This window comes from Hypomesus nipponensis, chromosome 11 (assembly GCF_054491055.1).
Source record: "Hypomesus nipponensis isolate SF chromosome 11, ASM5449105v1, whole genome shotgun sequence".
In the NCBI taxonomy this organism is placed as follows: Eukaryota; Metazoa; Chordata; class Actinopteri; order Osmeriformes; family Osmeridae; genus Hypomesus; species Hypomesus nipponensis.
In genome coordinates, this window is record NC_140371.1 from 20,310,250 (window position 1) to 20,323,544 (window position 13,295).

Below are 13,295 nucleotides of genomic sequence, written 5' to 3' on the forward strand. Positions count from 1 at the left end.
GTGTGTTTGTGTGTTCAGGCTGAGGACGACTGCATGAGTGAGTGATTGAGTGTGAGGGAGGGAGGACGAGGTTGCAGAATGGGGGTGGTGGTGGTGGTGTGTGAGAGTTGGGGGGTGGGGAGTGTGTGTCAGGACCTGTGATAGAGGAAGGGGAGGGGGTGATAATTCACAACAATGATTCCCTGGTCTGATAAGGTCTGTGTGGACCGTGAATTGGATGCCCTTGGCTGTGTGGCCGTGCTTTGGGTCTGTACCTCTCATTAGGACCGGTGCTATGCTGCATGCCTCAACATTCACATGAATGAATAACGACTACACAAGACACAGACAGACTCCACAGACGCAGTCACGCTGCTAACTACATCCAAACTACATTCCGAGGTCCTGTGCAACCAGATATCCACAACTGACGTAAGACGATCCACTTCACAATGAGCTCCAAAGCTTTGGAGTTAGGGCTTCCCTGTTGGACCCCCCTCCCCCATCACCCCTCTCTCTCCCCCCCCCCCCCAACCCCACCCCTCACAGGTCAAGTGTGGATATCGGAGGACCAGGGGGTTGGGTTGGGGGGGGTAGGGTCGGGGGGGGCTGGGGTGGGCCCCTTCATCAACCGACACAAAGACAGGAACAATGGAGGTCCTCCTGTACTCCTCTCTCCCCGCTCAGCTCTTTAATCAATAACATCAGGAATATGAAAGAGGCCGGTAGCATTGTGTGCTAACTCCCCTTCTCTCTTTCTCCAGCCAGGCTTTTCTCACTCATTCACCGGGCACTTCAGCTGGGCTATTGAGGAGCTCTGAATGGAGCCACTTCACCCAGGGGGAGTATTGTCTGTCGCTACGCCAACCTGAGAGCCCTACGCAACACGTAATACCTTCTGGTGGAAATACATGAATATATATACATAGAAATATACATATATACCTATATATATGCTTGAATTGAGGCTGCAGACAAGTTGTTTCCGCATTTTACCAAGGCACCACTCGCTGGGACTGGACTCTCGTTCAAAGCCAAACCCCCCATCCACCCACCCACCCACCCCCACCTCCCCCCCCCCTCTCATCCTGGCCCAGTTTAGAATCCCTCTGAAGTTCTGAAAGTTGACAATCTGGCAGAGCACGATATGGCTGCTGCTTTTGAAGACTCTTCTGATTAGCCTTCCGTGGGTTACAGCCCACATGTACGACTGGGCATGTGGATATCGTATTCGTTTAAACGCTTAAGGGGTAACCTAAAGGCGGCTATCCTTCCTTCAGAACACAGCTCCCCTCACGTTGCTTCATTGCTGAACCTGTTGTCCTGATATAAAACTGGGGAGTTGATCGAGGCTCACACACTGACAAATATGCACACACACACACGTTGTTTGCTATCTGCTGCATTAGACTGGCCTGGCCTGGATATTTCTTTTGATCCCTGGCTTTCCTCTCTCTTGTGTTCTCTTTAATAATTCAGCAACAAACAGTCGCCGGACAAACTCCCTGCACCGAGAGCGACAAAAACCAAGAGTGAAATTGCATTTCAATAATTGCATGGAAGAAAACCGCAAAAATGCCCCTTTTATTATTTATTGATGACTGCTTACGAGCTATGCATTATGCAGGGGGCATCTTTATGACGATCATGTATTAAATATCACGTTTCGCGGGTCGCGGTCTCAGACGAGGGGGCGGCGTGGATGAACAGAACTGCGCGCGTATGTAACTGTTGGGTGTTGCGAGGGCGATGCTTTGAGAGATATGGTGACAGGGAGGAAGAGACAGAGAGAAAATTAGAGAGGAAGTGAGAGAAAGAGAAAGAAAAGAATTAAAGTAAGAGCGACAGAGAGGAATTGGAGAGCGCAAGCTGACAACGGGTTAACAGGAATCTTTATTTTTAACAGCATCTCATCACCAGCCGCCCATCTGCTCCTGAGCAGGCAGAGGGTCCCGAGAGAGAGAGAGAGAGAGAGAGAGAGAGAGAGAGAGAGAGAGAGAGAGAGAGAGAGAGAGAGAGAGAGAGAGAGAGAGAGAGAGAGAGGGAGAGAGGGAGAGAGGGAGGGAGGGAGGGAGGGAGAGGGAGAGAGAGGGAGAGGGAGAGGGAGAGGGAGAGGGAGAGGGAGAGGGGGGGGGTGGAGAGGGGGAGAGAGGGGGAGAGAGAGGGAGAGAGAGGGAGAGAGAGGGAGAGAGAGAGAGGAGTAGAGAGAGAAAGGGACAGACAGGAAAAGTGATAAAGAGCAATGGTTAGGGACGTAGAAGAGACAGTGAAAGGGGAGACAGAGAGACAAAGAGACTGAAACAGGCAGGACGTAAAAAGCGATGAGACTATCTCACCATCTCAGATCACCGAGGGGGAGGGGTGAAGCTTATGGAGAAGGGGGTGGGGGGGGGGAAAGAGAGATTGCCACACACTATCCATGCTGTAACAACAGAGGGAAGAGAGGGTGACAGGGGCAGAGGGCATGTCTGAACAGGACAGAGCAAGGAAGATGGGGAGCACTTCCCCTGTGTGTGTGTGTGTGTGTGTGTGTGTGTTTTGGGTTGGAGGTGGGGCTGCAGTCCAGAGGTAAAGAGAGGGAATGAAGGGGGGATAAAAACACAAAGAGGGAGGGAGGCCCAGGCCTCCAGGGGTGGCCCCAACCACTCATTTCATTTTCCCCCCGATAAAGGAGCGGGTCCCTGGGGAAGGGAAGGGGGGGTAATTGAAGGTGGAGGCGTTTGTGTGTGTGTGTGCGTGTGTGTGTGTGTGTGTGGGGTGATGGTGGGTGTGTAGGTGGACTTTGTATTCCACACTCCTATCGGCTGCTCGACAGGACGTTAACAGTCTGAAATGCGGGTCACTCATTAGCAAATACAGTCTGTTCTCCATTGGCACAGTGAGCTCTGGCATCACTACCCTCTCTCTTCATTTAGACATGCCCTTAGTCCACTGTCTGCTTTCTTTTTCTCATCTCTCCCTTTCTCTTCCTTTTTCTCCCTTTCTCTCCCTTTCTCTCCCTCTCTCTCTCTCTCTCTCTCTCTCTCTCTCTCTCTCTCTCTCTCTCTCTCTCTCTCTCTTGTTTCTCCTTTATCTCAGAGAACATTTAAACCCTCCAGTGGACTCGTCTTCTTCAAAAGTGACGAGTGCAAGAAAAGTCAGTAAAAAGTCTTGTTTTGACATACTTTGACATGTAGAGCAGCAACCACATTTTGTTCGCCTCGTGCTTGAGAGGCATCTGTGCCTTAGGTTGCATATTGAAATCTCTCTCTGTCTCTCTCTCCCCCCATCCTTCCGGCAAATGTGAGAGCTAATTAGTCCAGAGACACCAGTAGTACAAAAAAACTCACCCCAGGCCCCTAACATCCTTTATTGATCTTGGGAAACACACACACACATTAGAACATAACCCAACCACAGTTAAACTCACAGCTGAGCGATGTCCATATGTCAACAAATGGAACATGCTTCATCTTACAGGTTCAATGGTTTCTGCTCCGTGTTTGAGATGTAACTGTAATTTCAACCACATGAAGCTTCTCTCTCTTTCTCAGGCACTCATACACTGTGTTTTCCCTCCACTTCTCACTCACTCACTCACTCACTCACTCACTCACTCACTCACTCACACCTCCCTCCCTCCCTCCCTCCCTCCCTCCCTCCCTCCCTCCCTCCTTCCCTCCCTCCCTCCCTCCCTCCCTCCCTCCCTCCCTCCCTCCCTCCCTCCCTCCCTCCCTCCCTCCCTCCCTCCCTCCCTCCCTCCCTCCCTCCCTCCCTCCCTCCCTCCCTCCCTCCCTCCCTCCCTCCCTCCCTCCCTCCCTCCCTCTCTCTCCCTCCTCTCTGGGTTTTGCTCATTTCTGATCCATTTTTTATTAATCACTCCACCACATTCCCCACTCTCATTTATAGAGCCTCCCTCCCTCCTTCCAACAAACACACTTTCTCTCTTTTCCACAGTGCAGTAGACACACTCTTTCTCCCACTGGTTATTATCCCTCTCTCCCTTCCCTGGTCACGGCTTCTCACGCTAAGCCTTCCCCTCCCTCTTTCGTCTGTCTTGCATCTCATCCTCCGTCTAATGACATCTTGTCATCTCTCCCTTCCCCTCCATTGTCTACTTCTCCCTCTGGGATGATTGAAAGTTGATCCGTGTTTCCTGGTCGATAACGAGCTGTGCTGGCTGTCCTATGAAACGACAGACACCAGTAGCTAAAAGTACGACAGACCCCCACACACATTTATTACAGGCCACACAAACATACAGAGGACTTTCAAAAAACCGACAATGTCATGAATCAATATCGATACCGTGTAGAACCAATTGTACGTGCTAGGGGGCGTCGCGTTAACGTGGGTGTTGGTAACGCCGAGAGCATGGAACAGCAGGGACAGACTGATGCACCAGCAGGGGGAGCGGAGACGTGACGAGATCCATGTCAGAGGTGACTGTAGGTGGCCAGAGGACACAGCCTGTCAGAGCCCATCTTCATGGCTGTCAGAACGGAGGTGGAAAAGAGAGAGGGGAAAAAGAGAGTCATCGAATCGTCAGCTTGTAAATGCTTAACTCAATGTCTTGTTAGCTCTTGTGTGGAGGTCATTATTATTATATAGACTCAAAACATTGTTGGGCTTTGAAAAATAATTGACATAACCATTCCTGTAAACAAACCCCCAAATTTGCACCTGGCTGGGGTAGAAAGCTTAGGTACAGATTTAGTGCAGCAAAGGTTCCCTTTTTAACACCTACACATGTAGCTGTGGAACCAGGTCTCAGAGCGATCCACCAGACAGGAAGTCCACTCTCGCAGAGTAACCTTCCTGTTCCTGTTCTGGTCACATGACCTGCACACACAGCACAATCATGTCATGCATGGCTGACCATAGATATATATAAAGACTAGATGTCTTACAGCAGAGTCTAGAACGACCGCACATGGCGGTCATTTTGCTACGGTCAACTCGCAACTCGCACATACTTATGAATAATTACGTTATTAAAAAAAATAAAAAGTAAGTATGCAGTGGCATAACTACATCTCTGACGTCGATAAAATAAAAAAAACCTTTCAAAATTATTTGAAAATTGAGCAAGTTATGGTCATTTAAAAAGTACATGTAGCATCAACACAATGTTCTGGGTGAGCGAGTTGACCGTAGCAAGATGGCCACCATGTGCGGTCGTTCGACTCCGTTGGCCGGCAACGCAGACGAGACATCTAGCCTTTATATATATCTATGTGGCTGATCACATCAAAACACTGGCCTTGAGAACACATATGCTCACAAACACCAGCACACTCACAAACATGCCAACACACACACACACACACGCACACGCACATACACATACAATCTCAGTATGCAAACAGAGATCTTCCAACAGTGATGCACGCACACATGATCATAATACTGTATGCAAACAAATGCATCTGCACACATCTAATTGGCCCATCACAGACATTTGTCTTGACCCCCACAAAACATTATCTTTGAAGGGTAAAGTCTCCATTTGCACTAAGCCATAGACAGCGGGAAGCACAGTGGGTAATAAACATTATCATTGCTGGGAATGGGTTGACATTGAGATAGCCAACCCCACTTCCACAAAACCTGTCATTGAAAACTGGCAGAGGGAGAGAAAGAGGGAGAGAGAGAGGGAGAGAGAGAGGGAGAGAGAGAGGGATAGAGACAAAGCCAAACAGAGAGAGACTACATGTACAGGATAAAAAAATGTATTGATGAAATATGGATGGATCAAAACCCTGTCAGTAGTGTGTGTGAAAGGAGAGAAGGGAGGATTTGGAAGGCAGGGTCCTACACCGGAGGGAGAGGATGGACGGATGGGGTGAGAAGGAGAGGAGGGATGTACACAGGAAGGAGGGCTGGTGGGGAGGGAGGGGGCTGGTGTGGAAGGGGTGCAGAGAGGACAGGATGCCAGGAGGTGTGACATGGGGGCGGAGGCGAGATCCCTAATGGGGTGACACATTTTAAACCCTCTCTAAATTCTGCTGCAGTGACTTGGAAGAACATGGTTCGCATTAGTCACTAAAATGATTATATCGAACTTGTTACTTTCTGTCAAAAGCTGAGTACAGATACAGACACTCAGTATATTTCATTCTAGATATTTCTAGAAGATAGAACACTGATTGGCAACTGTAGGGATACTGTGTAGGATGGCACGACAGGCATGAATGTAATTTAGTCACGCATTAACTTGTTGCACCGTTAAAGCTCTTCCAAACATTCTCATTGGTTGGTTTTGAGGAACTAATTAGGGTGAAGTGTACTACGTGTTAAAACTAATTGCTTGAGAATTGCTAACTTTAGAATTACAGGCTTACACAAGGGTCATGATAAGGATAATTGTGATTGTGGATCATTATTAATCTCTTCTCTAATTAGATATTAAATTGACCCAAGGAATCATAGATGAATTTGAAAAACTTTTTTCTATTGTTCTCTTTTCCGAGAGATTTGAAATCAGGTCTTGGAGGGTGCGTCTTTTTAAAGAGTACTGCCATTGGATGAATCTAGGGAAGTTGTACTGGTTCCACTCACTTAAAAAAGTCTGTAGCGCAGTGCTCCAGAGGCATCCTCTTGTAGCGCAGTCTCTTGAGGTCTCTTCTGCTCAGCTTACCATCCCTGTTCCTGTCCAGCAAGATAAACCTCCTCTGGAAAGGGGAGGAGAGGGGAGGAGAGGAGAGGAAGAGAGGAGGGGAGAGGGGGAGAGGGGGGAGGGGGGAAGGGAAAGGGGAGATAAGGAGAGAGAAGAGATGTGATGAGAGGATTTTAATGCTGAGAGAATCTCACTGACATTGAAACATACCTCATACCTGTACAACACATGTTAAATGGAGTTCTGTTCTATTCTCTTTGAAGTTTATTATAGTTTACTGTGGAGTCTACATGAGTCTACGGGGGGCATTCTAGAATAGCAGGGCTCATGTCAGAAAAGCATGATGGCAAAGGGAGGAGGAGACCAGATGGGATTCAAGATGTGGAGAGCTGAAAGATAATAAAGGGTACACAGGCCATAAGGTCAAGGAGACAGGGTTAGGGATCTAGTATTACCAGACTGTTAACATGCTTAATGAATAATTTAGTGATTATTGATCATCGTCTATTTATATAAGGCCTCTTGACCCCTTCTCCCCCCACCCATCCCCCATGTTGTTCTGCTGAAGAGTACGCTATGGCAGGTAACAGGAACTAGTTCACCCTAATGGAGTCTTCTCTTGGGAGGTGTAGGGATGCTTGTCTATGTCAACAATACCCAGAGATGCCTCGAGCATAGTTGCCAACCTAGCACAAATATACCGCCCCAAAAAAATCGACTGTAGATTTTACAATACAGATCTGCTATTCCTAAACTACAGCTTGACGACTGCTGCTGTTGTATAATCTCTCAAAGGTACCTCTCCCCTCCACAGGATCCAATTGGCTCACTCCCGGGGTTACCTGGGCTAGTTCCGTCCTCCGGGCGTGGCTGAGGCAGCTTTGGGGAGGGGCCGCGGGGGTGTAAGACTTGCCCATGCGACTCAGCAGGAGGAACCAATCCAAGACACGGTACGGGAACTGACCAAACTCCTCCTCCGTGCAGTTTGCCTGCGGAACTGTGAGACGCACAACCTTGGTGGCTCTGTCAGGCCAAATAGTGTCCTAGGGCCAAATAGTGTCCTAGGGCCAAATAGTGTCCTACCTGACTAAATACTTCCTACCTAGTAACCAGTATAGCAACCATGACAGTTTCCTGCTAGCACGCGTGGATATCTCAGGAATTTAGGTCGGCATAGCGACGGACGCGTCCTTGCTTCGGAACGGCACTGTGACGTCAGGTAGGACAGTATTTGGCCCTAGGACACTATTTGGCCTGACACCTCCATCCATGTGTATCGGTTAGGAGGTCTTTCTTTACTCCTTAGGCCTTGCGTGTTTGTGAGCGTGTGTGTGAGCGTGTTTGTGAGCGTGTGTGTGAGCGTGTGTGTGAGCGTGTGTGTGAGCGTGTGTGTGAGCGTGTGTGATTGCACAGTCGTGTACGTGGGACGCCCTCACCCAGACAAGGTCCCGTGTGCGCCAGTCCTATGCGACGTCTCTTGCGACAGGCTTCTTCATGCAGCAGGCACTCATTCCCATACGTCTTCCCCAGAACGCTACACACTGGCGCCCTCTTCCTGCAATCACAAGCCACTGCATGAATAACGCAATATCCCGATGCACCTGCAGGCTCGTCTGTGATGAAAAACGGCCCATGAGAGTTGGCCTGTTTGCTGTTGTGTGAGTGAAGACATGTTAGACGAGGGGACACCTGGGGCACGTCTGGGGACACACACACTTGGGGACCAGGAGGCCGTGCTCTGGAACCACCTGACACCAGGAGCCAATCGGACTGCGGCATTTCAGCAACTCACACAGCTGGGCTGAAAGATGGGGGGGGGGGGGAGGAGAGAGAGAGAGAGAGAGAGAGAGAGAGAGAGAGAGAGAGAGAGAGAGAGAGAGAGAGAGAGAGAGAGAGAGAGAGAGAGAGAGAGAGAGAGAGAGAGAGAGAGAGAGAGAGAGAGAGAGAGAGAGAGAGAGGAAGGGGGAGGGGGTTCAGCGTCTTAAAGATCAAGCCTTCTGCAAGGATGGTACGCACTCTTTATCAAAGTCCCTCATAGAGCATCATGTGTTTTGTTAAAGGTGTGGAGGGTTGTGGAAGTTTACAATAAATATCTGATTAATGAAAGGAAAGAAAGAGTAAAGGCGGCACAAACAAACAAATAATGTATTTGCTAAACAAATGACGAGACGTGAGGGAGAGGAGTAGCTGTCTCACCTGGGTCCACCCTGCCGATGTACGGTCTCAGACTGGCCTCTACCTGTCTCTGTCTGCGCTGCGCTCTGCCCCCCTGCAACCCCTCACACACACACACACACACACACACATTCCTCAAGTTTGACGTTGAACAGATGTTTGACTTTTCATGCCCATTGCTGTACAGTAGTACACTGCCGTATGATTGAGGTGAGAAATGAGGTGTACTGCACCACACGAGAAACAAACACTTCTGAAATACCACAGATGATCTGATCTTTGTTGAGATATGGAGTTACTCGTATACGCATGGTGACAGTGATTATTTTACACAGCTTTCTTCAAACTATTGCTCAGACAGCTCTAGAAAAAAACTTTCAATGAAAGACAGGTCTTCGTAGAACTTTTATTGTGTATGCTTCCCCTCGGGATAAGCTTCATCCCTGACCCCAGCCTCATCCCTGACCCCAGCCTCATCCCTGACCCCAGCCTCATCCCTGACCCCAGCCTCATCCCTGACCCCAGCCTCATCCCTGACCCCAGCCTCATCCCTGACCCCAGCCTCATCTCTGACCCCAGCCTCATCTCTGACCCCAGCCTCATCCCTGACCCCAGCCTCATACCCAGCCCAGTCCCTGGCCACAGCCCCAGGCCACATCCTTAGTTCCAGCCCCCATCCTCAGCCTCAGCCCCAACCCCAGCTTCATATGCTTTGTAGTGCACGCCAATCCAACATCTGGCCTAGTTGGACAGTAAACTGATGAGAAACAGGTGCACATCTGACCTAAAGTCCTGTGCACAATCCTGTTCACCGCCAGCACAATTTAACACCAATACCGTCAAGACCATAGCATTAACTAATCCATAACAAACATGTAAGCAACAAAGTGAAGTCTGCCACAGCCTAAGCCACATGTTTTGTGCCAAGCAGGAAATGATCAACCCTTCTAGACAAATTGAGCTGTTTCTGTTGCAGCCAGGTGGGCTTGTACACAATGTTCTACAGCAGGCTGTTTGCAGAGAGGCAAGTGACACTCACCATAACCACATCAGGAACAGGTGGGTGGGTCACCAGCAGGAACAGCACCGTGTGTACGCTCAGGTGCATGGTCAAGAAATAAAGACGACCAAGACTCGAGGTTTTCTCAACCTGGAGAATAGATAAACCAAACATAACCACACACATCCTCCAAGCTGAAACTGAAAGACCATTAGCATCATTTCCACATACGTTTATCACGACCATTAACCAATTTCTCCTTCCAAACACCAAATCGTTTGTCTGTGTTCCAGGCAGGGAATCCAGTAATGGGGTATAAAACATTGAAACTGTCAGAGGAATGCAATCATGTTCCATTACTGTGGTGGAGGCTTGAGTTACACAGAAGGAACATTATGCTGTCAACACGGGAAGTCATTATGGAATAATAAGCCATTTATTCTCTTTAAAAAATCTTACCAGTGCTTCCCACTCTCCTCCACTTGTTCCTCAGCTCTTCACTCTCTCGCCAGCTGCATACCTTTCTCTCCTTCTTTCTGAGTCTTCTGTGGTAGCTGTATTTTATAGCCTACAGTACCTCTGCTGTCTATTCGTTCTCTCTCCCTCCCTCTCTCTTTTTTATTTGATTCTCTATTTTACATTCTCCCCCGATTTACCTCTCTCCCCTCCTCCCCCCGCCCTTCTGAAAGGTTCACTCTCTTCTCTTCATATTTGCCCCCTGTTCAAACAGATGACATTTCGGTCAGGCAGCCAAAACTGCAATGGGGTAGAAGTGATGAGAAAGAGAGAGAAGAGAGAGAAGAGAAAGAAGGAGAGAGAAGGGGGAGAGAGAGAGAGAGAGAGAGAGAGAGAGAGAGAGAGAGAGAGAGAGAGAGAGAGAGAGAGAGAGAGAGAGAGAGAGAGAGAGAGAGAGAGAGAGAGAGAGAGAGAGAGAGAGAGAGAGAGAGAGAGAGAAAGGGGGGTGGTAAATAAATGGATCACTGCCAACCTCAATGAGAACCAGCATTCCCTTCCTCTACAAACATGTATAAACACACACACACACACACACAAACGAACATCAGTTGCAGCTTCAAATTGGGGCACCATGGGGCACAGTGACTGACTTACTAACTTTAAAGAATGTATGCTGCAGCCTTCACGCTCACCACTGCCACCTACCGGCCATTATAATGTTTCAGACAAGAGAACGTTATTACATTGTGGTTAAGTTTATTTTCTTCTTCCAGATAGGGAACTTTCTGAGGACAAGATCAAAGACCTATATCATCCCTACAAAGGCCACACAGGTAGCTCATGCATACAACATTTGCATCTTTACAAACAACTTAACAGAGATTAAACGGAATGTACAATGATACATGCATTAATAGGACTGAAAATTAGGCTAAAATAAAACGCTTCAGACAACAAAAAATCCCCTATAAAAATGTATTCATTAATCCTTGACTTGGCCTATAATCCACAACACTCTATATCTACACAAAGTAAATGAATAAAGAATCATCTTTTAATTTTTTTTCTACTAGAAATGCACACTACGTCTTTATAAAACATACTTCTAATCGATTTGAAAATAATCCTTGTTCTTTTCATTCAAGCGGCGGGTTGGATGTCCCAGGCCTTTTCAACATGAGCGCGAGCAGCACTTTATGAACACGCGACAACTGGGCGGGATGAAAAAAGTATAATACGTGACGTCAGTGTAAACAGCGTTCTTGATGGTTTCGACTGAGGCCAAAGGGGGAAGAGCCATAACTAGGTGGCATTAGTTATTTTTAAATGACAATTACTCGTCGATTAGGACTGTATTTGTGCTTGTTTGAACATTAGCCTACCGTTAAGATAATCAAACGCGCATCACGTGCGATCCCACGGTATGAGATTAGAGATGTCGTCAAGCCATCGGGGTCCAGGTGACGCTCCGCCTAGACATGATCAAGCAGAGCGGAAGATGTTGGAATGATAAAGCATCATCTGGTATCATTGGGAAATTCCTGCGAACTGTTGGGTACGCTACTATGTTCTTGTCGAAATTGGTTTTCTGGTGTAGAAAATATACATAGTTTGCCTTTACTCGCGCATGGATCTTGTTTATTAGCATGTGTTCATCCGATCTATCATCATTCGACGTTCTGTAGGACTTGTTCAGGACTGTGCACCAAATACTGTGTTGCAGTTTCTGTAACTAGTTTATTATATTCCACGAATTAAAAACAGAAGCGTATCGGACGCTGTCTTTAACTAAATGCAATTTGTACGAGTTTTAAAATGAAACACTTGCAAATGTGTAGGGTGGTACCATTTCAAATGGTCATATAGGATTAGAGGACAGCATAGTCCATTGTCGTTCCGCCGATTTTCGCTTTCGCTAAGTATTTCCCGTAGTTGTTCATATTTAGTTGAAAACGGTCCTCAAAATCAAAAACACACGCGGTCGCTGATGTAGCCACTTCTGCCTAAAGTGACTGGAAGATAGCTGCAACTTCAGAAGAGTTCACACATCACCGCCTTCGAGACTGGACTATTCAAATGACCGAGTTGTAACTACATCATTTTATTCAAGGTAAGACAAAAATAAAAAGATATTGCTCATAAAAAGACTATAAATGTCTGTCATCATCACAGTCGCTACCTTTATAAAACAAAGTTAGACAAGAGCAACACTAGTGGCATAGAGTTAAAGCTATGCAGTTTAACACGTGTTGTTTTTAATTTACAAGATTAGACATACCACACTAGGGTCACTTGACTATTCTGGGATAGCATTAGAATCGATGACTTGTTCTGTAACTAGTTAAGTCTGGACTGCTGTATATCCCAGGGTTGTCATGTTTTATGGTACAGCGCAGTGTTCAGTAATGATTCATGCATCCAAGTGTTCCCTCTCCTCAACTTCCCGTCCTGTCAGGCCCGTTGTAAAATCTGCAGCCTTCTGTTGTCTGGCCAGGCAGAAAACTAACCTTGTTTTATGCAACATCACTCCCCTATGGGGATGTGACTCAAAACGGGCCTTGGAAAACTCACTGTACCGTGACTGGGTATGCATTTATATAATAGTGGCAGAAAAAGACCCATGTCAATTATGTAAGCTATTAGCATTTCCATTGGCTGGAGATGGATGTTCATAATATGCCCCCAAGTGAAATCCCAGACTTGCCATCATCATCAAATAGGCAGTTTAAATGAAAATGTCAGAAGCTGAATTAAATTAAAAGAGCCAAAGCTTTATATATTCTTATTGTCAAACCATTTAATGGGATTTTTACAGAGATTAACACAACATAGATGTTTAAATTGGTGCCAATCAATAGTTGCGGTAGGGAATAGATACCAGACTACTTGATTCTACAGTGTTTATTCTACAGTTCATAGCAGGTTTTTGTGTGACATACTCCAACCAGACAGCGCTAAGCACCCCATCATCAACACCTCTTATCTGCTGTAGAAACTCCATTCCTTGCTGTAAGTGAATGCTGTTAGCGTGAGCGAGATACACACACATTCCCTGGTCTTTTCTGCTCCTAGCTCCGTGTGTGTTCC

General features: G+C 47.2%; 1 protein-coding gene across 1 annotated transcript; it reads right to left on the minus strand.

Moving 5' to 3' along the window:
* Positions 1-3,962: 3,962 nt before the first annotated feature.
* On the minus strand, positions 3,963-10,326 carry sparcl2 (SPARC-like 2). Its single transcript, XM_084666959.1, has 9 exons — positions 10,212-10,326; positions 9,792-9,902; positions 8,774-8,855; positions 8,267-8,378; positions 8,014-8,132; positions 7,420-7,574; positions 6,520-6,632; positions 4,706-4,800; positions 3,963-4,450 (listed from the first exon to the last, which is right to left on the minus strand). Exons 2-9 carry the CDS (start codon positions 9,858-9,860, stop codon positions 4,395-4,397), a joined length of 801 nt encoding a protein of 266 aa, XP_084523085.1. The 5' UTR covers positions 9,861-9,902; positions 10,212-10,326; the 3' UTR covers positions 3,963-4,394.
* Positions 10,327-13,295: the final 2,969 nt, after the last annotated feature.

Excerpts from the sequence above, each read along its gene's own strand:
- sparcl2 (XM_084666959.1), bottom strand. The coding sequence starts at position 9,860 with ATGCACCTGAGCGTACACACGGTGCTGTTCCTGCTGGTGACCCACCCA. Across the intron at positions 7,575-8,013 it reads GCACACGGGACCTTGTCTGG|TTCCGCAGGCAAACTGCACG; the intron begins GTGAGGGCGTCC and ends TGCGTCTCACAG. Across the intron at positions 6,633-7,419 it reads GGAGGACGGAACTAGCCCAG|AGGAGGTTTATCTTGCTGGA; the intron begins GTAACCCCGGGA and ends TCCCCTTTCCAG.